Source organism: Myotis myotis, unplaced genomic scaffold, assembly GCF_014108235.1.
Source record: "Myotis myotis isolate mMyoMyo1 unplaced genomic scaffold, mMyoMyo1.p scaffold_m19_p_19, whole genome shotgun sequence".
Lineage (NCBI taxonomy): Eukaryota > Metazoa > Chordata > Mammalia > Chiroptera > Vespertilionidae > Myotis > Myotis myotis.
In genome coordinates this window covers 38,764,702-38,788,623 of record NW_023416323.1, presented here as the reverse complement: position 1 = coordinate 38,788,623, position 23,922 = coordinate 38,764,702, and the positions used below count along the sequence as shown (strand labels likewise).

At 57.7% G+C, this 23,922-nt stretch overlaps 2 protein-coding genes across 3 annotated transcripts in view; one reads left to right on the top strand and one right to left on the bottom strand.

Annotated features, from left to right (window-relative positions):
* The window catches only part of LOC118674786, a 31,997-nt gene extending 28,956 nt beyond the window's left edge, over positions 1–3,041 (bottom strand). Inside the window, exons 1-2 of the mRNA XM_036346856.1 lie at positions 2,841–3,041; positions 665–757 (exon numbers count right to left, since the gene is read on the bottom strand). Of these exons, the coding sequence (XP_036202749.1) occupies positions 665–757; positions 2,841–3,041 (294 nt within the window). The remainder of the gene's footprint in view (positions 1–664; positions 758–2,840) is intronic.
* Positions 2,557–23,860, top strand: IRX5 (iroquois homeobox 5). 2 transcript variants are annotated; one of them, XM_036345044.1, is made up of 4 exons: positions 2,557–3,288; positions 4,340–4,745; positions 4,938–5,705; positions 23,746–23,860. In XM_036345044.1, exons 1-4 carry the CDS (start codon positions 3,040–3,042, stop codon positions 23,808–23,810), a joined length of 1,488 nt encoding a protein of 495 aa, XP_036200937.1. In that variant the 5' UTR covers positions 2,557–3,039; the 3' UTR covers positions 23,811–23,860. The 2 variants fall into 2 exon arrangements, with proteins under 2 accessions (XP_036200937.1, XP_036200938.1); XM_036345045.1 differs by lacking the exon at positions 23,746–23,860 and having other exon boundaries at positions 2,559–3,288; positions 4,938–6,322.
* The last annotated feature ends 62 nt before the right edge of the window (positions 23,861–23,922 follow it).

Genomic DNA, 23,922 nt, shown 5'->3' with positions numbered 1-23,922 from the left:
GAAAGCTTTCACCGGGAAACGGAGAAAACCGGCCCGCGGCTACCGGAGTCCCGCCCGCCCGCTAATGAAGGACCTGCCCTTCCCTTTCGCGTGTGAACACAAGTCTCTCTCCGCGGCCGGCCGCGCGCCCAGCCGTCAATGTGCAAATACAGCGGGAAATAGAGACGTCCTTAAGAAATGAGTCTGAAACTTGACGTAGAGCAGAGGTGACAAGCACAGCCAGCAGAACCAGACATTCTAAACGCTCCCGCGTCTTTCCGGAGTCTTTCCCTCCGGTCCCTGACACCAGAAAGAAGACGGTAGAGGAAGAGGGGGTGACGCGGCGGGGGTGGGGGGACGGCCCAGCGGCCCGAGTGGCAGGATGATGCAATGAGGGTGTCGGTGGGACGGGCTCAGGTGCTCGGTGGCACACACACACCTCCAGGGCCCCCTTTCGGAAATCAGCATCCTGGACGAGAGCCGAGAGGGTGAAGCTGCCGCGCGTGGATGGAGGGAACACGCGCGCGCCCGGGGTCCGTGGCACCCGGGGAGGCCCGCCCCAAACTCACGCAGGCCCTGCCCACGGGTCTCTCCGGTTCACGAGGGGACGCGGACGCGGCTCGAGGGGCGGGAAAGCCGGGAGCGACCGGGTGGGGGGCCGGTGGGATCGGGGCGCAGGGCTCACCTCGGCGTCTCGGCGCGGGAGCGCGGGCCGCGGACGCTCCCTCGTGGCCGCTGTGAGCCCCCGGCGGGCGGCGCGCGCGGGCCGCCGGGGCCGCTACCGACCGTTACCGCGAGGGGCCGAGCTGGCGGCGGGCGGAGCCGGGGGCGGGCGCTGAGCGGCGGAGGGGCCGCGAGAGGCGGGAGCGAAGGGAGCGGGGCGGGGACGCTGCGAGGCGCTCCGGGCCACCACCCGGGCCCCGCCGCGCCCAGGAGGACCCCGTGCCGTGGCTGCCGGGGAGGCCGCCGCTGGCCGGGTCCGCGCTCCCTCCTCGCCCGGCGGTCCGGCCGCGCGGCCTCGCTCCGTCTCGGCTGGCTCGCAGCCACCTCCGTGCGGCGGGGCCGCCACCACTGCCACTGGCTTCCCGTCTCCATGACAATAGCGCGCCGACGCCCCGCCCCTCGGCGCCCTGACTCGCAGGGAGGCGGGCCCAGGAGCTGGGGGGACGGAGTCGGTGCAGGCCGGCGTCCAATTAGAGGTGACGGCAGGGAGAGACGGGGCCGCGGGGAGCGCAAGGGTCCCCGAGAACAGCCGCTGGAGGGGCGGAGCCCGGGAAGCCGACGGAGGGGGAGGAGTCGGCGCGCGTGCGCGTTGTCGCGCACCCGAGCTCGGGTGCCAGGGGCCGGCGGAGCTCAGGCTAGAAGTGTATCTCGCCCGTCAAAGTCATCGCGGGACACTTTGTGTCCAGTCGTGCCGCGGCTGGCGTGTGACCCCATTAATAAAAGCGCACACATTCCCCGCTATAGTGAGCGCCAGCGGAGTGCCCACCCGTGTGCCGGCCCCGGTCCTGGTTCACCAGCGCCCCTGTCTGTCCCTGACGTCCAGTGCGCCTGCGGCTCGTGGCGGCGCCGGGTGGAGAGACCCGCAGAGTCTCTTTTGCACTCTGACTGCGTGGCCGCGGTGGGCAAGGGCTCTGCCTGTGACTCAGTTGTGTGTGTTTGCCTTGCCAGCGCCTCGCTGAACAAACAGTCGTGGGGTTGGGCACTGCTCTGTGGAGTGTTTACAGTGGAGCCTGGGCGGGGGTGCGAGCGCGTTCAAAGGGGAAGGGGACCCTCACCCTCCACCGCACCGCCGGCCTCGGCAGGGCGAGCTGCGGGTGGAAAGCGCCCAAAACGAAGCAGCGAGGCTCGGAACAGATGGGGAGGAGGAGTGGGGTCCTGAGACCTGCTCCGGTGGGGCTGCTTCTCTGTCTGGCAGCTCTTGCTCGCTGCCTCCCCTCTAGAGAAAGGCTACCCCACTCCGTCCCAGGTCCCCAGTGTCTTTTTTCTCCCTCGAAATCTGGCAGGGAGTTGATGGAAGTAAGAGCGGCTCTAATGCGTGCAGATGCCCAAGGCCCGTCTCTTGCCCACCTGCTGCTGCTAGCGGAGAGGGACAGGGTCCCGGACTCCCTACGCCCCGGACCAGGGCACTCGTGGCACTTCTCCCAGGGACCTCCATTCCGAAACTTCAGCTCGTTCTCGGGTCCCCTGCCTGGTGGGAGAAGCTAGGGGCGGCGGGGCGGCGAACCGAGAAATCCGCTAACTCCGGGATTTACAGTGGCGGGGAGAGAGCCGAGCCTTCGCCGCCGCGCCCTCCTCCGCCGAGGTCTCTTTAAGGTACTTCGGGGCGGCCAGGCCCGCCACCAGGGCCCGCGGAGCTTCGGATTCGCCGCTCCACCCGGACTTAGTCGAAGAGGAAAGTTGGAAGAGATCGGCGCGCCTGGGATGTGATTGTCATCCTGGGGCTGGCGCTCGAGAGTCTAAGAGAGAGGAGGGGGGAGGCGGGGGAAGGGAGGGGGCAGAAAAAGAGGAGGGTGGAGAGGAGGGCAGCGGTGGAGAGGCGGGCGCGAGGGAGGGGCGAGGGGAGCGCCAACGAGCGAGAGAGGGAGCCGGGGAGGAAGAGGGAGAGGGCGAGGCGCGCCTGGCGGCCGGGTTGGCTGCGGCCGCCCAGAGGCTCCTGCCAGTCCAACCACCGACTACACCCCGGGAAGGAGGAGCTTCGGGCGCGCACAAGGCGTCAGAATCCTCAATTTCCAACTTAGCATCTTGGCAGGACCTTTGCGAAGCCAAAAGCAGAGCCCCCCAGTGCAAAGAGAGAGGGGGAAAAAGAGAAAGCAGCAAGGGAGGGGGAGAAACCCAGCCGGGCCGAGAGAGGCGCGCACCGGAGCGGGCTCGGCGGTCGCAGTCGGAGGCGCGCGGGAAGCCACCGGGGAGGTGCTTCGAGCCGGAGCTCGGGAGCCGGGGCCCGGGGAGCGACGGCCCGGGGCAGCCGGAGGCCAGGTGCCTGCCCGCTCGCCCTCGCAGGGCGCCGCCGGCTCGTTGGCGGCCGCGGCGCGGCGCGCCCCATGCCCGTGCGTGGCCATGTCCTACCCGCAGGGCTACTTGTACCAGCCGTCCGCCTCGCTGGCGCTCTACTCGTGCCCCGCGTACAGCACCAGCGTCATCTCGGGGCCCCGCACGGATGAGCTCGGCCGCTCGTCGTCGGGCTCCGCGTTCTCACCCTACGCCGGCTCCACCGCCTTCACGGCGCCCTCGCCGGGCTACAACTCGCACCTCCAGTACGGCGCCGACCCCGCCGCGGCCGCCGCGGCCGCCTTCTCTTCGTACGTGGTGAGTGAGCAGGGGCCGCGGCGGGCGAGGGCGGCCGGGGGCGGGCGGGGGCTGCGGGGACGAGGGCCTCAGCGCCCCCCGCGGGCCGCCCCCGCCCAGCCTCGCGGCCCCAGCCAACTTGGGCGATTGTCTCCTCCGGCTTCCCCGGGCCTCCGGCTCCGGAGTTGCGGGGAGAGGGGAGCCGTGTCTGGCTCGGACCGCTGAGCTGGCGGAAAGGGTCTGGGGAGGAGAGGTCGCTGCAATTAAAGAGCAGCATCTGGTTCAAACGTGAGCTCCAGGCCGCCCTGCGATTTGTATTTTTTTTTAATTTTTTTTTAAGCTTTGCAATTTTGGGAAACTAGTTCCAAAGAAATAAACCCGGAATCTGAGCAGAAGCGTGCCAAGTTGATGTAAATGTGTTTGGCTTCGCCTTTAATTAGTCCTCCGAAATGTTGCAAATCCGTAATCCTATCTCCGCAATCCGATTGGGAGGTATTAGATTTCTGAGAAGTCGGCCGAGCTGCGGTGCATCCGGGATTTCTCGGCCGGGTGCACTTTCTGGAAAAGCGCCGCGGCTCCGGTTTGGGGAACGTTTTCGGAGGGGCGGAGTGCCGGGCCAGCCGCGGCTTTTCCTTCGTCTTTCTCGGGTGGGGAAAATGCCTTCCCTCCCCTTGCTCTCTCCCGCCTGGCGCCTAGAGCGCAGCCACCCGGGCTGGAAGCGAGGAGTCGCCGCCGCTGCCCGGACCTCTCGGGGTGGAGGGCCCGACCGCGGTGGTCGGATCCGCACACCCGGGACCAACGTGACCCGGCACCCGGGGGCCCACAGGGTTCGGGCCGAGGCCAGGATGGCTTCCAACGCCCACTAAGAACCGGACTCGGGAGTCGGCGCTCCCGCTGCGTTCCGAGGAGGGGGAGGGGTTGCCCTTAGCTCTGCGCCCACCAGCGGAAGCCGGAGTTTGGGCCTGGCCGCCCCGCAGACCCCGGGGCGCGGGGACAGTGTACTCCTGTCGCCCCGGTGGCAGTGGGGACCGTGGCCCACTCTCACCTTCTTCTTTCTGCCTGTTGCCTGCAGGGTTCTCCCTACGACCACACGCCGGGCATGGCGGGCTCCTTGGGGTACCATCCCTACGCGGCGCCCCTGGGCTCCTACCCTTACGGGGACCCCGCGTACCGCAAGAACGCCACGCGGGACGCCACCGCCACGCTCAAGGCCTGGCTCAACGAGCACCGCAAGAACCCCTACCCCACCAAGGGCGAGAAGATCATGCTGGCCATCATCACCAAGATGACCCTCACCCAGGTGTCCACCTGGTTCGCCAACGCGCGCCGGCGCCTCAAGAAGGAGAACAAGATGACCTGGACCCCGAGGAACCGGAGCGAGGACGAGGAGGAGGAGGAGAACATCGACCTGGAGAAGAACGACGAGGACGAGCCGCAGAAGCCCGAGGACAAGGGCGACCCCGCGGGCCCCGAAGCAGGTTGGTGCGCGCGGGAAGGGGTGTGCGGAGTGAGAGTAAGAGCCTGGAAAGGGCGGGAGGGGGGACGTGCGGAGAAGGGGCGCCCAGGGCCAGGAGGTTGGGTGGGAGACTTGGCTTTGCGGGCTGGGACGTGCCCCCCATCCCCCTGCCCGGAGGCCTCTAGGCGGCTCACGGCCTGGGTTTCGCCCGCAGGAGGAGCGGAGCCCAAAGCGGCTGCGGGCTGCGAGAGGCTGCAGGGGCCGCCCACCCCCGCCGGCAAGGAGACCGAGGGCAGCCTCAGCGACTCGGATTTTAAGGAGCCGCCCTCCGAGGGCCGCCTCGACCTGCTGCCCGGGCCCACGCGCACCGGCGGGCCCTCCCCGGGGGCGCGGCTGGCCGAGGACCAGGGTCCTCACTACCCTTCGGGCGCCCCGGCGCCAGGCCCACATCCAGCCACCGGGGAACTGCCGCCCGGCCCCAGCGGGCCCTCGGTCATCCACTCCCCGCCGCCGCCGCCGCCCCAGGCGGTGCTCGCCAAGCCCAAACTGTGGTCTCTGGCCGAGATTGCCACATCCTCGGACAAGGTCAAGGACGGGGGAGGCGGGAGCGAGAGCTCTCCATGCCCACCTTGCGCCGGGCCCATCGCCGCGCAGGCTCTCGGAGGCAGCCGCGCCTCGCCGGCCCCTGCACCGTCACGCTCGCCCTCGGCGCAGTGTCCCTTCCCGGGCGGGACGGTCCTGTCCCGGCCTCTTTACTACACGGCGCCCTTCTATCCGGGCTACACGAACTATGGCTCCTTCGGACACCTTCACGGTCACCCTGGGCCCGGGCCAGGCCCCACGACCGGTCCGGGCTCGCATTTCAATGGATTAAACCAGACGGTGTTGAATCGCGTGGACGCTTTGGCTAAAGATCCGAAAATATTGCGGAGCCAGTCCCAGCTAGACCTGTGCAAAGACTCTCCCTATGAATTGAAGAAAGGTATGTCCGACATTTAACGACATTTAACGCGGGCTGCGTCGTTCCCGGACTTTCCTAATTTATTTAAAAAAACAAAAAACAAACACATGGCCTTGGCAGTTATTTTTCCATCAACAAGAGAGAAAAAACTACCCCTCCTATTAAAAAGTTTATAGTTGATGGAGATGGATGACATAAAAATGTAAACATCTCCACACATGCGCGCACACACACACACACACACACACACACACAAATGTCTTAACCCACCGGAAAGTTAAAATAAGGATTTGTATTAAATCTTATTCTGTATATTTAATGTAGCATTTTGTATTTAAATTGATAATTCAATATCTTTGAAGTAAATTATGAAATTAAGACACCTATACAGGCATCTAATGGTTTTTTGTAATATAAGTATATACATTTGTGTTCCACCCCCCAAAAAAACTGTTTCATAGTTTAAAATACAAGTTTAATTTAATTTTTTTTACACCTATTGATTTTTTTTCTGGGTATGAGCTAAAGTATTATTACAGAAAGGAATCAGGTTATACTCTTAGATTTAAAAAGTAAAAAGAAACTGCAGCCGCCTTTGTAAAATGCAAAGTATTTAATTAAAAGAGATTTTAACATAATCAGAGCCTCAATGACTTTTTAGAAGCCTCAATACACTGTCCACCGCCTTGGACACAAGGTGCAAACTGCAACTTTTTTTCCCAAGTGAGGAGGGCAAGTTTCCATAGAACCTCGGGGTGCCAGGGTTTCATCGCAGGCTGCAAGCCCTGGGGAGCGTGGCCCTGCCCAAGGCAGGTTTGGATCACTGATGCGGGTCTGCCTGGGGGAGATTGGACCCTGGAGGGAGGAGGAGAGAGACCCAAGTGTATGCCCAGAAGGGAGAGAGGACGGCAAAGTCAGCTAGAGACACGCACCAGCCAGAGCTCCATCGCTTAACCTGATTACTTCCAATCAGTGTCGTGTTTTATGCAAAGCAATCAGCTGGTGAACTTTGCTAATGAGTTCGATTTTATGCCGGATTTAGCCGTTATTACTATTTCAAAGGTGCTGCGGGCTACTGCGGGCGGAAAGCGTTAGGGGGTGCCAGGGAGAAGGCCGTCCCAAATCACTTGTCTGCGTTACCCCTTCCAAATTGGGCATTGATCCCTTCCTGGGGTTTGATCAAATTAGTAAATGTCCTCTGTTTGATGGCGCGGAGGGTAGGTGACCCAGTAGAGTCCCCGCGCAGTCTCGGGGCTGGGGCCGCGGGGCCGGCGAGGGCACGGTTCCCCCCTTTCACAGGTAGGTGTCACACTTGTCCTGAATTTCAAGCCTGCACTTTGCAGGGTGGGAGATTGGAGAGTGGGCGGAAGTGGGGGGAGGGGGCGCCACAGGGGCTTGAGGGAAGAGTGAGGACCCCGAGCGGATCTGGAGAGCCCTCGCCGCCCCCGCCCTCACCCCTGCAGCGGGCCCCGTTTTGTTCCAGGGGCCTTCAAAAGTTGGAGGAAATGCGCCCCGATAGCGATGCCTCTGTGCACGCCACCGGGCTTGTCATCGCTTTAGCACGTTTCTATCTCCGACTCAAGAGTTCCAGTAGCTACAGAAGCAGTTTTGAGGTTGTTACAGTCTCGTCTGAATCCCGCATATTTCACCTCGACGTGTGAAAGGTCGGGATGCGTCTCCATCCCAAGTGAAAAGGAGACGCGGCCCTGCGCCCCAGGCCCTCCCGCGCGGTCGGTGCTCGCGTCTCCATTTTGCGCGCGGACGTGCGGAACCGCGGGCGAGTTTTAACTTCGTGGGAAATTTTCGGCGGTCGGGGAAAGGGGAGGGCTTACTGGGGGGAAAAAAAACAAACAACTCCAGCGAGGGGAATTAATTTGCTCTATTAAACTCTTGCCTGAGTGTAGAGAGAATGTGTTTGCACATAACACCGGCTTCATTAGGCTAAATCAAGGTGCACTGATTTGCATTGCGACTCAAGCTTACTTTATCCCTACTTGCTTTTTTAAACACACCCCAAACTTTCATCGGAGTTTTGATTTTTGCTGGGTTTTTTTGTTTTTGTTTTTGTTGATATTGTTATTGCTGTTGTTTTTTAAGCAGCCACGGAGCGCTGTTAGCTTTTCCTAATTTAAACGAGTTTGAAAGCTTTGTCCAGATGTGTTCCCCTCCCTCCCCCCGCTTCCCTGGAACAGCGGTCGACTTCAGATTTTAAATTAGCGAGAAAATTCACGCAGGGAAAATGGTTTCAAAGCTGGAAGTGCGAGTGATTAAATATGCATGAGGCGATCGTATTTTTATTTTGTCCCTTTAATTATAAATGATTTTTTTAAACAATTGAATTCCAGAGATGACGGGCCCTACCCCCCTCGCGCCCCAGCCCCCTCCCCCCCGCCCCCTGCAGCCCGGCTCACAATCAGCTTTTTCGCCCTGTTGATTATGCAGCCCCAGGAGTCACCTTGTCTTCTGAAAAAGTCAGAAGAATAGGCCGGTCCTCTCCTCTGAAGAGAGAGAGTTTCAGGGCGACCTCAGCTCTGCAGGGTTTGGGGAGCCCTGGCCCGACACCCTGCCCAATGGTTTTTCAAGAGAAAATTGCAGGCCTCCCTGTGTCCCCAGGAATATGGAAATGGCGGGCGCGGGCCTCCCCAAGTCTGGTTGCAGGGCTCCCTGGGAACGGGAACCGCACACTGGGGAGCCCCTCCACGTTTCTCCTCAACGGGGTGCCGCTCGGGGAGCCCCCAGGCTGAGGAGCCAAACCACCAGGGGCTAGAAGGCTGGTGCCGGAGTCGCCGCCTGCTCCCCGCATCCCTCCCGCCCTTGGCCCCTGCAGGGTCTACGGTTTTCTTTGCGTACTTCGTCTTCAATAAAATTAGGGGTTTCTCCTTTGCGGAGCTGGGTTTTCGGTGGCCAGTGGTTTCTTGGGTGTCTGGAGTCCTTCCAGCTTGGGGGGGGGGGGGGGGGCGGCCTGCCGGCCAGATGGAGGTTTGGGCATTTAGAAAATGCCTCGGGCATTGAATCCCAGAAGTAGCTGCATGTCTGCAGGGTCCTCAAGCCTCCACTGGGCCGCGTCTTGGGCCGAGCCGGAGGCGATGCAATGCGCCTGGGAGGAGAGGGAGGACTTCCGGCGAGTGCCAGCCTGGGATGGGGTTAGCTCGCAGGCCTGGGCTGGGGCGCGGAAGTAGAGCGAGGCCGCGGCTAGGACACCTCCGTGCTGGGGCTGGGAGGGCATTTGCCACCTGCGCTCCGCTGCACTTAGGAACCAGGAGGCCCTGGATCCCTGGTGATAGAAACCATGGGATCACTGAGTTGGGTCTATGCAGTCCGCGCCCCCAGAGGCAGCGCCCCACGGGGGACGGGGTGAGTTCCTTCCTTTATCCCTCGGTGCCGGGAGGAATCCGTTCCTGGGACTTGGCGATGAGGAGCGAGCAGCCCAGCCCACCCCCGACGACGCCTAAGAGGGCACTGAGGAGAGGCTGTGGAGGGGGGCCGCCTCGCCTCGCGGTGCCAGGGCCCGAACTGTTCCCTGGTCTGGGTGCGGGGCCTGCATCGAGGCCTCCCAGTTTGCAGAGCGCGCGGAGCCGCTCATTCCCCATGAAGTGCGCGAGTCTTGGGGCGCGGGAGGCGGGAGCGGGCAGGGGGTCGTCGCGCGCGCGGTTTCCAAACGGGCGGTGGCCTTCAGCGCACCTTTCCCCCTCCGCCCCCCTCCACCGCCCCCCGCCCCCCGCAACTAGCCGCCAGCTCGGCAGAAGCCTAGAAGCGCGCTCAGCAAAGCGCCCGAAGTGAAACGAGTGTGATTGCGCTCCCGGGAGAGAGCCGGGCGCGGATGCAGCTGAGAAAGGGCGCCGCCTACCGGTTCCCGGGCGCCGCGCGGTTAGCGGAGGAGGAATTAGGCGAGGCCAGGCTCTGCCCCCCGCACCCACAGCTGTGCCTTAGCTCTGAACCCCAAGCGGGCCAAACGTTAACCGCTCCACCACCTCATTCGCTTTTGCCCGGGAACCAGGACCCACTTAACATTGGGGATTTGGAGAGCAGGACCTGCGACTAGAACCATTTTCATGCTACAGATTCCCACCGTGACTCAGGCACAGTCTGGAAAACCATCGGGAAGCTAAGAAATAGGCCCGAAGCTGACATAGCCGGAGGGTGGGGGCTGGGGCTGTGCGCATCCTGGCCGGTCGGGGTCCCGGGGCTCCCACGCCCCTTCAGGTGCCTGCACTGGAGGTTCTGCTGGCCCGGGCTCTGGACCCCGCACAGTTTTGTCTAATTTGCGGTTCGGCAAATCTGAGGTCGACCGTGCAACCTTGCCCCTCAGGCCGGTTCTGACTTTTGGACTGTGGGTTGGACCTCTGTAGGTAGGAAAAGGAAAAACAAAACAAACTTGCCCTCCAATGCGTCAGCCCCTCCTATTTCGGAAGAACCTTGAATGAGGTCGACGTGGCAAGGCGGGAGGTGCTTCCGTGGGCGTCCCCCAGCGCCCCTCCCAAAGCGCTAACGGGTAGAATCAACTGTCCCCCCCACCCCCCCACCCCCCCCACCCCCGCTCCCTGCAGGGATATTGGGGGGAAACGCGGACGCGCCTTCTGCTCGGCTCTTCGCATCACTCGCCACTCGGCCACCGGCCACCAAACAGGAGTCACACCAAAATCGGGCCTGACTAGCACCTGGCCGCCGGCACCGCCCCAGACTAGCTAAGGCCGCGGGACTGTCCCCAGCCCCACCCCGCGGGTCTCCCTCTGTGACCGGGCGGGAGCGGGTCTCCTTTTCGTTTGAGCGCGAAATGCGACTTGGGTCCCGGGCACAAGGCGTGGCCCAGGTTGTGGACTATCAGGGGCTGGCCTCTGAGGCCGTGCTCCAGCTCTGGCTGCACCCCTGGCTCTGGCCTGTCCCTAGGGGCTATTGGGGTCTGCGGCCTCCTGGCGACCGCAGGCCCCAGTCCTAGATCCCCAAGGTCGCGGGCCAGGCCGCGCTCGCTTTCAGCGCCCCAGGAGCCCGGCGGGCGCAGACAACACTGTCCCCGGTGCGATCTGCTTTTTGCTCCCAGCAAACCCCCGGCTCCCCGCGCTCCCGCCTGATGGATGCACATGTAAATGCGCGCTTATTTAATTGGATCAGGCCCCCAGATAAAAGAGATAAACGGCTCCCCGTTTGCTAACTTGTTTTCGGAGGCAGGCGTGCGGCGCCGCGTGGAGGGGAGGCCAACGAAGGCGCGGCGCTGCAGCTCCTGGCCGTCCGCTCGGCTGCAGCTGCGGGCCCTCCTCGACCTGCTTGGCCCGTGCCCTGCCCGCCCGGGAGATCCCCGCGGGGCCTGCTGGGCACCAGGACGGGGAAAAGTGCAACGGCGCTTGCAAGCACCTCACCCCTAACCACATTCTCGGGCCGGTTCCCCTCCTTTCTCACCCAACTCCCCATGCAGGAGCCACCCCGGCCGGGCCCACTCCTGGAAGGCCCCAGGCGGCGCCTTCCACCCCAGGTGGCATTTTTTTCTATCCCTCGGGTGCCTGGGGAACCGCCCTGCAGACAGAAGGACCCTTCCCTGTTCCCAGATGGCCCTCCTTTGGGACCTGAGATTGCTTTGGGAAACGGCTGGAGACCATGCATGGGGCCCTTCCCCCGATCCTGGACGCGCGCAGCACACACAGCCCTTCCGTGTGGTTTCCAGGTGTCCGGGAACCCCAACTTCCAGGCGTTGGGAGGAGAAAGGGCTGCCTGACGTGTTCCTCCCCGAGGGGGATGGAGTTGGGAACTTCAGCGCCTGCGCGTCCGGCCCCGCCACCTTCAAGTTCATCCCCGGATTTGCGATTTGCGGCCTCGGTTTTCCCGAAAAGTTTCTCTTCTGCTCAGAAGAGCTGGGGCGGAAGGTGGTGTGGGCGAGGGCCAGAGGCCCGACGGAACAGCCCGAGGATGGGTGCAGAGGAGCCGGGCCCAGGGGGCACCCTCGGCGGAGACCCTCGCCCAGTAGCCCCCAAGGCGGGCGGGGCGGGGCCAGGCGGGGCCGGTGCAGCCGGGCTGGGCAGGGCGGCCGGGCCGCGCCCCGTCGCCCAGGCGCTGATGGATTGGCTTGTCAGGAGAGCGCCGTGCGCCAAGCCCATCAGAAAGCACTTACCTCGCTAAACTGAAATTACTGTCTTTTCAGGAGCTAATTTGTGTAACTCCCATGGAGGGGCTTGGAGGGGGCTTGATGAGGCATAAAATGATGATTAATGAATTTATGGCCGCCGCTCATCAAACAAGGGCTGGCGAGCCCGGGGGGTTCGCACCGGTGGCCTGGAGGCGGCGCTCCGCACAACTGGGGTTTGGCCTCCGGGGGCCGAGCGCCCACGGGGTTTCCCCTAGAACCGACCAAGGCCCTGGGCGCTTTCCTGGACTTTAGCTGCTTTCTGCTGGCTGCCCGGATTCGGATTGGGGCTCCAGGTTCTAGCTGGGCCACCATCGCCCCCTGCAGGCTGGCTGCTCAGCCTGGGGGAGACCAGGGCTCCTGAGGTTGCAGGCCCAGAGTGGGTGAGTGGGGGTTAGGGGGGGCTGAGAGGAGGTCGGTGGCCTCTTTGGGGGCCTCAGTCTCATAGGAAACAGGACTCTGAGTGTGACCAGGGCAGCCCAGACAATGTGGAGATGGAGACATGGGTTGTGGCTTACTGGTTTGGGCCTTGGTGGCTCAGTCCTCCCTCTGCAACTTAAAACGCTGTGTGTCTTAGATCAAATAACCCCTCTGAACCTCAGTGGCTTCCTCTGTAAAAGGGGGCCCTGGTTTTGTGAGGATTCTAGTGGGTGGCCTATCGTTGTCTAATACAGTGATTAGGGCTGTGCTGTCCTAAAACGTCACTTCATGGAGACCCTAGCCAAAGCCTGGGGGCCAGGGGCGGGGGACAGAGCCTCTGGGTCCTGACTTGGGGAGGACCCTGCCAGAATGGCTGTTCCTCAGCACTTCCCTCCGCTCCCCCACCTCCTCTGGCCACGCACCCCTCCCCGGGGCTTGGTCTGGGGGGTACACTGGGGAGCCTGGAAAGGCAGTGAGACAGGAATGTGACCTGATCAGGGCTGAACTTTGGGGAGCCGGCTGGACCTGACTTGGGATAGGGTTGAATTTCAGGTTCTTCTCCAGGACAATTCAGAGCTCCTCCTACTTCTAACCCACCCTTTGTCTGCAGGCTCCTGTCTTTTGAAATCTGTCCACAAGGGCCTTTTAGCTACTTCCCCCGGTCAAGTACTGCAGCCTTATGAACGGATACATTTAGCTGGGATTATTTACCTACCTGCCTCCCTCACACCTCCCCCTTCTCCCCTCTCCTCTCCCTTCTCCCCTCACAGGCCTGCCCAGATCTCCCAACAATCGCTCTACCTGTGACTCCGTTGCACGTGCTGCTCCGAGGACACAGAGCGCAGGAAACCCTGTGGCACTGGCCTCTCCAGTGGAATGCTGAGGCTGGCCTCCATTTAGCGCAGTTCCACCGAAACTGCCCCTTTCCCTGACTCCAACGACACTGATCGAGCATCTGTGATATCCCAGGCGCAGGGTTCTAGGTGCCTAGGATGCAGAGATAAACAAAACAAAGTCCCTGCCCCGCCCAGCCTGCCCTGAAGCTGACATTTTAGAGGAGAGATGGAAGGCCAACAAATGAGTGTGATAATGGCTTGTCCTGAGGTCCAGGTGATGAGTGCTGGGAGGAAGATGAAGGAAGGGAGTGTGCTCATTCTGTGAGGGCTGTCTGGGAAGGGTGAAGGAATAGCATGGGCAAAGGTCCTGAGGTGGGAGCGGGTTCAGACCGCAGCAAGGAGACGTTTGTGGGAGGGGATACGGCCCAGGCAACGTTATAGGTCCTGTTTGGTCCTGGTGAGATCTTTACTTTTTAATATGTTTTTATTGATTTCAGAGAGAGAGAGAGAGAGAGAGAGAGAGAGAGAGAGAGAGAGAGGCATCAATGATGAGAGAGAATCGTCCATTGGCTGCCTCCCATACGCCGCCCCCCCTGCTCCCAGTGAGGATTGAGCCTGCAACCCTGGCATGTGCCCCAACCAGAAATTGAACCATGACCTCCTGGTTCATAGGTTGATACTCAACCATGGAACCACACCGGCCTGGGGAGATCTTTGGGTTTTATGATGAGAGAGAAGAAGAGATGGAGAGTTTTAAGAGGAGTGTCAGGATCGAATATATGGTTTAAAGTCAAGTGTGAGGCGCTAAGACTTTTGGAGGGTAAGAGCAGAAGCAGGGACCAGTTCGGAGGCTGATGGAGAGAATCCAGGGGCAGGTGATGCTGCCTTGGACCAGGGAGGTAGCCAGAGAGGTGGGCAGGAGCGGTCAGAGTTGAGCTGTGTTTGGAAGGTAGAGTCAGCAGGCTTTGCTGATGGGTTGGGTGTGCGGGACGAGAGGAAGGGCATCCTGGAGGCCTCCGAGGCTGTGGGCCTGAGCACCCAGCGGCGTAAGGGTGACTGGTGCTCGCTGAGATGTCAGACAGTGCAAACCCTACAGCAAACACATCCTCCCTCCGGAAACCGGAGGCCTCAGAGCTCTCTGACCACGGCCACCTCTCCTTTATACGCGTCTTTCTTGTTCCTTTTGTTCTCCGTGGAGAAACTGAGCTTGGGGAAGTGCCAGTGACCTGCCCAAGCCCACACCTGGAGCTGAGAGGCCGAGCCCCATTGCAAACCCAGGTCTCCTGACCCCCCGGCTCTCTCCCTCTGCCTCGCCCAATCTAAGTTCTCCGGGATATCTCTATTTTAACAGAACTCCTGGGAACAAAACGCCTTAACAGAGAAGAATGAATTTATAATGGTGGCACCTCAGACACCTTGACAGGCTGTCAAGGGAGATATTTTTAGGCCGGGCTGAGAAACATCTTAGCCCTCCTGTGGGCCGCTGGGGCAGGGCCGCCTCCGCAGGCCTCCGTGTGCCAAGTGCAGATGAGGGCGACACCAGGCAGGTGCCCCGTCTCCCAGACAGTCAATGGCAAGGAAGAGCAGGGGCTGTCGCCCTGGAGGGGGGGGGGTGTCCTTCCCTAAATAATTGCTCCCCGAAAAGATTTGCTCATTTCTCCTGTTGGAGGTTGATTCCCGGCCTGCCACAATGATCTCACATAATTGCAAGCAACATTGCATGTTCCTTGGTCGATCACTTTGCAGAGCAACTCCTAGCAAACAGAGAGTTGAGTTGGAGGCGGGTTCCTGCATGATGGGGCTTTCATGCATTTATTTGAATTTCTTTCCTTCCTTTCTTTCTTTTTTCTGTGTCTCGGTTTGACTGTTTTTTTCCTCCTCAATCCCCTCCTTGACTGCTTGTGTTGTCTCTATGGTCGTCAGCTCAGGCACGTTTTCTGTAAAAGTCTCAGTGGCTTTGTCCCCCAGGGAACCCACAGGCCCTTCGGAACAGCATCCTGACATCTTTCAAGCAGAGTGAGACATCTGTTAGCTCTCGCTTCCGCATACCCTCCCAGCTCCCGAGCCCCAGACACCTTCCCAGCTAATGCGGTCTGACATCAGACTAACCACCCAGTTGTCATTTCTGAGGCTTTGTTTTTTTAGATCCAAACCGCAAGGTTTTTTTTTGTTTGTTTGTTAGTTTTGTGTGCCCTCTATTTGTAGCCAGCATCTAAATCCAAACCCGGCGGCTCTTTTTTTTTTTTTTTTTTTTCCAAAGACTCCTCCGTGCAGATGTTCCCTGGCTGTCGGGGACTGCTTTTCCTGGATGACAGAGGAGAGTGGATTAGTGGCAACTTAGAGAAAAGGGCTCATTTGGAATAAACACCACCTCTTCGCTCCATGAAGAGTGTGGTAGAAAGATCGTCAGCCTGGTGTATTTTGGTTGGTGGAATTGTTTTTCTGTCCAGTTTTTTTTTTCTTTCTTACTCTTTTTTTTTTTTTTTTTAATTTTCCCTTTTAATCTGGGAAATGGCTGACAGGTCCTAGCAGATGCAGGGATGTCTGGGAAGCCTCCCAGGAACCAGAGACCGCAAGGACAGGGCCCTCCCTTTGGTCAGGGCCCCTCGAAATGGACTCATCTGAACCCCACCCTCCAGACCCTTATCTTAGCCTCCGACTGTTGAAACTACCATTTGCAGTCATTTCCTTCAAATTTGGTCACCACTTACTTATTTTGAAAAAAGAAAATATGTATGCTGCTACTGTAACGGAGAAACCAGTATCGCTTTGCACGGACAGAAGACAATTATTAAAAACAACAACAACAAATGAAGTGAATGAAGTCCTTGGCCCCCTGGGCTTTGAGAGCAGAGCGATGGGCATCTCTCAGCACCTCTGCCTGTTCCGGGAGGTCTCCCAGCCCCATGCCTCCTGCTGCGCGGGCCGCACTCACAGCTCAAGGGGCCACATGGCGTCTCTTCACTCCCCACCTGACGTCATCGCATGTCCCGCCAGAGCTGTGCTGACCACCTTTCGGCAAACAGTAACTGCTCATTTCCCACATATGGAAACTGAGGCGCCGGAAGGTAGAGCGACCTGCTGCAGATCACACAGCTGGTGGGTGACAGAGCCGGGGGCGGGGGGGGGGGGGGGAATGGTGCCTCCCTGCCCCAGCCTGCTCCCTGCGCTGTCCCCTTCTTCATAAGCCTTTGCACGCTAATCCCCGTCACAGGGCATGCTTGGGGGGGGGGGGGGGACAGGAGCACCTCACAAAGCTGCGGTGCTGTTGTTCCTTCCGTCCCCCTGGTCTGGCTCTACGAGGTCCAAGCCCCCTTTTCATGTCTGTGGGTCACCCTTGGGGGTAAGAGGCCAAGGTTCACAACCTAAGCTGCTCTTTGACCCCACAAAGGACTCGGGCCCCTGTCCTTTCCTCTGCGGGGGAAGGGGAGGGGGCTGGGGTCCCCAGCTCTGAGCAAAGTGTGGAGAAGGGTTGGTGGGCTTGAGGGGCGGATGCTACCTCCTGCCCCAGCCGTTCCCCAACATCCTCTCTTCAGAGGCTCACAACTGGGAGGTTCCCATCCCACTCCCCTCCTTCCTGAAGCCACCCACAGGGACACAGGTAACTTTCTTTTTTAAAAAAAAATGTTTCTTTTACTGATTTTAAATATATACTACTTATTGATTTCAGAGAGGAATGGAGAGGGAGAGAGAGAAACATCAATGATGAGAGAGAATCATTGAGCGGCTGCCTCCTGCACGCCCCACACTGGGGATCGAGCCTGCAACCCAGGCACGTGCCCTTGACGGGAATCAAACCCTGACCTCACCTCCTGGTTCATAGATGGATGCTCAACCACTGAGCCATGCCAGCCGGGCTGTTTTTCTTTTTCTTTCTCTTTCTTTCTTTCTTTCTTTCTTTCTTTCTTTCTTTCTTTCTTTCTTTCTTTCTTTCTTTCTTTCTTTCTTTCATTGACTTTAGAGAGAGGAAAGGAGAGAGGGATAGAGAGATAGAAACATCGCTGAATGGGCTGCATGCCCCCTACTAGGGATCGAGCTGGCAACCTGGGCATGTGCCCAGACTGAGAATCGAGCCAATGACTTCTTGGTTCATGGGTCCGTGCTCAATCGCTGAGCCACACCAGCTGGGCCAGGCTAACTTCCTTTAGTGCTAGTAAGCGGGAGGCTGTTGGGTTCCTGGCTGTAATGTCACCCAAAGTCAGCCCCTAATCCCACCCATCCCTTGCCCTTCTCTTTTCTCCCTGGACGAGGGCCTTCAGCAGAGCTTGCTGATGGGTCGCACCTCCCCCATCTGCCCCCGAAGGCGTGCCGTGCCCGTTGGTGGCCCTACAGCACACCTGACTGGGCTGGGCATCCGGCGCCAGCTCTCAGCCCTGCTCCAGGCCACACAGCCCGCTAGCTGAAGTCAGTCGCCAGCGGGCAGGACCGCCAGCAAGTCTCACTCAAAATGCCCCAAACCGAAGTCAAGTCCCTCTCAATTCCTCCTCTCGCCTCCACCCCAGATCTGCTTCTGTCACCTTCCTTCATGCAGCCGCCTTCCTTCATGCAGCGGCCTTCCTTCGCTGCCAGTGGAAGGGCTTGGAAACACGCAGACCTCTCCATCCCCTGCCTCCCACGCAGCCACCCCTCACGTCCATAGATCCTCCGGAGAGTTCTTCCACCTCCTCCCCTCCCCTCGGAGCCTGTGTCACCTGTGGACAGACGGCAGCTGACCCTCCTGCCTGTCTCGCTGCCCCAGTCGTCTTCACAGACCAACACAGAGCCCAAGGCCTGGAGTGCCCTGCATCTTCAGTACATGTTGGTGGGAATGAGAACAAACGCATGGACCCCCAGGCAATGTCCTTTGTATCTTCCCGTAAGAATATGCAAGTTGAGCCCTCGCCGGTTTGGCCCAGTGGATAGAGCGTCGGCCTGCGAACTGAAAGGTCCCAGGTTCGATTCCGGACAAGGGTCCATGCCCGGGTTATGGGCTCGATTCCCAAGGGGGGACTTGCAGGAGACAGCTGATCCATGATTCTCTCTCATCATGGATGTTTCTGTCTCTCTCTCCCTCTTCCTCTCTCTCTGAAATCAATAAAAATATATTTTAAAAACCCCCACAAATGTATTAAAAAAAAAAAAGCAATATGCATTTTGAAACAGCTCTGGGGGCAGACAAAGGGAAGGTCAAATCCTGACTGTACTCCGTTATCTTGAGTGTATTAGTAAGACATTCAATGACGGAGAAATGTACACAGAGGACCTGGGACCTGAGGAGATGGAGAAGGTGAGCTCAGCCTCTCTGAAAGTCAGTGTCCTTGTCTATAAAACAGGAAAACAACAGTCTCTACCCCAGAGGGTGAGGGTGAAAGGAGATCATGGAAGCCAAGCCCACCAAAGCACTGGTTCCCTCTCCATCAGTGTAAGCTCTTACCATTATTCCTCAGTAAATAGGGTTTCATCTTGTCTCGAAGGACACCCTCTGAGAATTTCCAGCATCGTGTAGCGTGTTTCCCCCCAGTCCTTAACTATATCTTTTTGCTGACCAGCAATGGTTAAGATGCCTAGAGTTTTTTTTAAAAAAAATAAAATAAATAAAGCTTATATTAAGAACCATTCCTTGGAACATTATTTCATTACTTAAACTTTCTGCTGACTCATCTGTTCCTTGGTAACTGAGTCTTTCTTTACCAATAACTTTAATTACATCAATCACTCATTCCCAAATCTGCTGAGTAATGAAAACTCCTAGAGGCGATACCATGGACTTCTGTCACACAAACAGGGGCTTTTGGAGGGAGAACAGGTCTTCCTTCCTTCCTTCCTTCCTCCCTTCCTCCCTCCCTTCCTTCTTTCCTTCCTCCCTTCCTCCCTCCCTCCCTCCCTTCCTCCCTCCCTCCCTTCCTTCCTTCCTTCCTTCCTTCCTTCCTTCCTTCCTTCCTTCCTCCCTTCCTCCCTCCCTTCCTCCCTTCCTTCCTCCCTCCCTTCCTTCCTTCCTTCCTTCCTTCCTTCCTTCCTTCCTTCCTCCCTTCCTCCCTCCCTTCCTCCCTCCCTCCCTTCCTCCCTTCCTTCCTCCCTTCCTTCCTTCCTTCCTTCCTTCCTTCCTTCCTTCCTCCCTTCCTCCTCCCTTCCTCCCTTCCTTCCTTCCTTCCTTCCTTCCTTCCTTCCTTCCTTCCTTCCTTCCTTCCTTCTTCCTTCCTCCCTTCCTCCCTTCCTCCCTTCCTCCCTTCCTCCCTCCCTTCCTCCCTCCCTTCCTTCCTTCCTTCCTTCCTTCCTTCCTTCCTTCCTTCCTTCCTTCCAAATAGCCATCAGTACTTCAAACAGGGAAACTATGTTTAGCTTTCATGATCTGCTATCTGTCCATCTACCTCTCTATCAATTTATAATTAGCAATCTCCATAGCAGGAGGAACGACAACTCATAACTTCTCAAATTGCATGGGATGAAATTTGTTTCATCCGATATTTCTGAGTCATAAGGCTCATGTCTCCACCTTGGGGGTAAAATAAATGATGTATGAGAATTCCCACACCTTTGCTAAGAGTTGCTAATAGCATCCGTTTAAGGGTTAACATATTAACTAAATAATTGTTTTGTTGTCCATAATAATAGCTACCTTACTGAGCTCTTAGGAGATGCCAGTTATTGTACTAAAGGTTTACATACATGATCTCGGGAGACCTCCATCCAACCTATGGAGGAGGTGCTCCTATTATCCTCATTTTACAGATGAGGAAACGAAGGCACTGAACCGTTTACTTGTGTAAGTAGGTGTCAGAGTGGGATATGAACCTGGGAATGTCTGACTCTCATTTTCTGGGCCTCGATGGAGCCGGGGGGGAGTTCCTGGCTGCTCTTTGCTGCTTTAGGCGTTTGCTGTTTTTCTGGCTATTCATGGCTCAATTCTACAGCGAGTAGATGAAGGTACTGGCCATGTTCTGAGCTTGAAATGTTATCTGATGCTGCAGGGAAGCAGTGAGAGGAGTCAGATGCAGGTGGGGTGTGGTGGGTGCATCTCATAAAACCCTGCCCCGGAGTGCACGCTCTTCCTCCCCTCCCCTCCAGGCCCTAGTCGCCTCCCTCTGAGGCTGTGACATCAGCCCCCTCACAGGCCTCCCCATCTGCAGGCTCTCCCTGCACCTTCCCATCCTCATTCTCTTAGCTCATCAGCCAGGAGACAGAGCCCGGTGGAGCTAGGGGAGGTTGTAGAGCCGGAGAATCACAAAATCAGAGCTGAACTTCAACGCGATTAAAGCCCCAATTCCTCCATGTGTCATTGGAAGCTCTTCATCTGCCTGACCCCACTCTCCGATGTGACCCTGTCTCCCAAAGCCCTTCATGGGCATTTTGCTGGGGTCGCACTGGCTAAACAGTCACTCCCCAAGCCCTTTTCCAGGCTGGTTCTTCAGCCTCAGAGCAGCCCATCCCAATCACATTGTCTAAATCCCTTCACAGTTCTGAGATCGACTCGAGTGCTTCTAGAGGCTTCTAGGGCTTTCTCAATGGCTCGTGCTCACCCTGCTTTCTCTCCGTGGGGGCTGCTGCTGAGGAAGGAACAGCAGAGTGCCAGGCTCTGGGGTCAGTGGAGCTGGGTTGGCATCGCACCTCTGCCCCGTACCAGCTTCGTCACCTTGGGTGAATGGCTTAACCTCCCAGAGCCTCCGTTTCGCCACAGTAAAGTAACGATGATGGTATCCGAGTCCCGGGAGCATGTCTGTGGAGTGTTGTAGGGACTGCTCATTCATTCTAGTGTCCTGACAGAGCCAGTATGGTCACTGGTGACATTTTGAGTGGCCCCGCTTAAGGACTGGAACCAAGATGTTTCTTGGCATTGGGTGGTTCCATATGCACATAGATCTGGTTCTGAGCTCTCGTGGTCCACTTGGCTTGAGCCTGTGCCATACCATTTGTCTTATGAGGGTTTTGCAGTGTGTCTTCAAGCCGGGGAGGGCAGGCCTTGCTTTCTCCTCTCCTTTATCGAAACCAATTGAGCATTTCACTCCCCCACACCAAGTTCTAGATGAGTTGACCAAGCGTTTAAATCACGTATCTTTGTCGACTCTACAAAGAGTGTAAACCAGAGCGTACCAGGCCCAGAGTCCTAGCTTCAGAGTCATGGGGGCGAGAGCATCCAGGGGATGGATGCTCTGAGGACACAGGATAAGGACGTAAGAACGTACACGCCGGGTTCTATCAGAATCCACCTCGAGAACCCGGGTAGCCAGTGCTCAGGGGAACCTGAGGGCCCAGGGGTCGCACCTCGGGTGGGAGGGAGGACGAAGGCCTGTGCGGCTCTGAGGCGGGTGGGCGAGGAACCAGGAGGAAGAGTCACCTCCGTGCTCTTTGTGGGGGTGGAGCCGGCCGCGTGAATACTTGGGCCCTCCAGGCACCCACACCCAAAGTGGGCAGTTTCCTTACTTCCATCTGGGCTTCCTCGGCAGCCCTGGCCCAGTCCCGAGTCCTGACTCTTCCCTATGGAATGCCGATCCAGGGATTTGGAGCACCTTGGGATGAAGAGCAGGCTGGGGGACCACGCTGTCTGGGTTCCTGTCCCTTCAAGCCCTCCCTCCCCCGCCCCGCCTCAGCCAATGACACCACCATCTAGAAACCTGAGACTCAGTCTCAGCCCTTCCCACCTTCTCCAAAGTGTCACCCCCCAGTGACCAAATCTGGATGAGATTTGGTGGGTTCAACCTCCTCAATCCCCACTACCCTTCATTCCTCCCGCCATCTCTGAGACCCACTGTCATTTCTCACCTCCTCGGCGACGACCCAGCATGAGTCCTGCTCCCTGCACTGAGCCGATGTTCCCCCTGAAGACCGACTGCATTCCCCTCCCTGCAATACTTCATGGCTCGCTGCTGCCCTCATGCAAGGCCCAAACTCCAAAGCACGACACTTCTTCAAGCTCTGTGCTCTACACCTGTGACCCTGTGCCATTTCTATGCACTATTTTGTCTCTGGCTGTCACACATGCTATTCCCTCTGCCTGGCAGGCCCAGGTCGTCACTCTCTCTCTTCCCCTTTCTACAGTCAGCGCCGCCGTAGTAAAGGGTCTGTGCGCGGTAAAAGCTCCCTCCTCCCTCGGTGCTCTGCCCCTCGCTGTGCTAGAGGCATAAAGTAGGGGACAAGCACAATTTGCCAGTCGTGTGACCTTGGGAATTTAATTCGCCTCTGATGTTCAGTTTCTCTATCTGTAAAATGGGACACCATCATGGTGACAAGAGTCCATTTCAAAAGTGGACATTTCAAAAGTCAATGTATGATTCGGTGTGTCGTAAGGATTGTTGTGAGGGTTGAAGGAGGTCATGGCAGGCACATTTTTATAGGCCAGAAGGGGGATAAACAAAGGCATAAGGCCCAGTCCTAGTCTTCAGGAACTTTCCATGAGATCTGATTCCTACCACCAGGGCTAACAGCTCTTGGAGGGCCATTGCCTTCCTTCTTTTTTCATAAAGGAACCCCAACTTGGTTTGGGATGGCAAGTACCCAGAACTAGGGGATGAACCATTTATGTCCAGGCCAGCTGAGATACTTCCATTCCCCTTGGCCAGATAGATGCTCACTTTCTCAGCCTTCCTTGCTGCTAGGTGATCATGTGATCAATTCTAGCCAATGAGACATGAAGAGATAGATGTCTACTTCTTTCTGAATATCAGCCTCAACGTTTGTAAAATGAGGACATGGGATCAAAGAACAGTGATGTTTCACTTCCCCACCCCCTACTTTTTAAGAGTAGAGGATCTCAACTTTTTTTTTTTCCTTTGGTTCCAAAAAATTGCACATGGAATCCTAGTATATACAACAAGGAAAGCACAATTGCCCACATTGGAAGGGAGATGGGCGAGTGCAGGGACCCTCTCATAGGCTTTGCAGGCAGCCCCTGAAGTATGTTTACAAAACAACACGTGGAAAACCACCGGGTTGGAGCACCTCTGCCTCCCGTAGTAGACGTGTGATTTCATTTGTGCATTATTTTTGGACACTTATTCCGGGCCAGTCTCCTTAATTTTTCTCAGGAACCATCTCTCCTTGCTCCTGGATCCATATGGGTTGGATGAAGTTAATTCAATTCTGATTCCCAGGCAGGACATATTATTTAGGCCTGACCAACAGTCTCTGCCCCTGGATACAGTGATTGGTTCAGGAATGTGCACATGACCCCGTTTGGTGCAGAAAGACTGAGATCTGAGATGTTATTAAAGTTGAGGAGAGGTAGAGGCCTTCCTTTCCCATTGAACTTGAACCCTGGGACGATGAAACCTGAGAGCAGAGCCCACATGGAAGGGAACAGAGCTGAGGGGTGGAAAGAGACCAGATCTTCAAGACTTTGAGCCCTTGGATTAAGCTTTGCCTGAAGACAGACAGAGCTACCACGGGATTTTTTGTGTTTGTGAGGCAATAAATTCCCTTTGGTTTAAGTAGTTTGAGTTTTACCTTCTATTTTTGTAACCCAAAGAGCCCCAATTAGTACAGATCCTTGCCAGACCCAGAATCCTGGGATCTTCTGAGAGGCAGATATGCAGGCTGTTCACAAACTTTCCAGTGGTCCTCCTCCTGGGCCTGTGGTAGGATTGTGAGTAAGCATGGCACCTGACTTCCTTGGCCAATGAAATTCGAGTAGAAGTGAGATGGGTCAATTCCGGGTGGGCTCTTTAAAAGCCAGTGCGTGGTTCACCACTCTTTCTCTTTCCCTCCCATAATGATGTTCCAGATGGCGGAGGTTCCATCAGCCTGGGTCCCAGACTGAGGACAACGTGGAGCAGAGAGCCCTGCTGACCCTCGATGGATATGTACCGTGAGCAAGAAATAAACCCTTGTTGTTTTAAGCCATTGAGATGTTGGGTCCTTTGTTACAACACCATACCTTAGCCTATCCTGAAAAACATAC

Coding starts and splice junctions, on each gene's coding strand:
- IRX5 (XM_036345044.1), top strand. CDS start 3,040: ATGTCCTACCCGCAGGGCTACTTGTACCAGCCGTCCGCCTCGCTGGCG. Junction 4,746..4,937: donor CCCCGCGGGCCCCGAAGCAG/GTTGGTGCGCGC, acceptor TTTCGCCCGCAG/GAGGAGCGGAGCCCAAAGCG. Junction 5,706..23,745: donor TCCCTATGAATTGAAGAAAG/GTATGTCCGACA, acceptor ATGATGTTCCAG/ATGGCGGAGGTTCCATCAGC.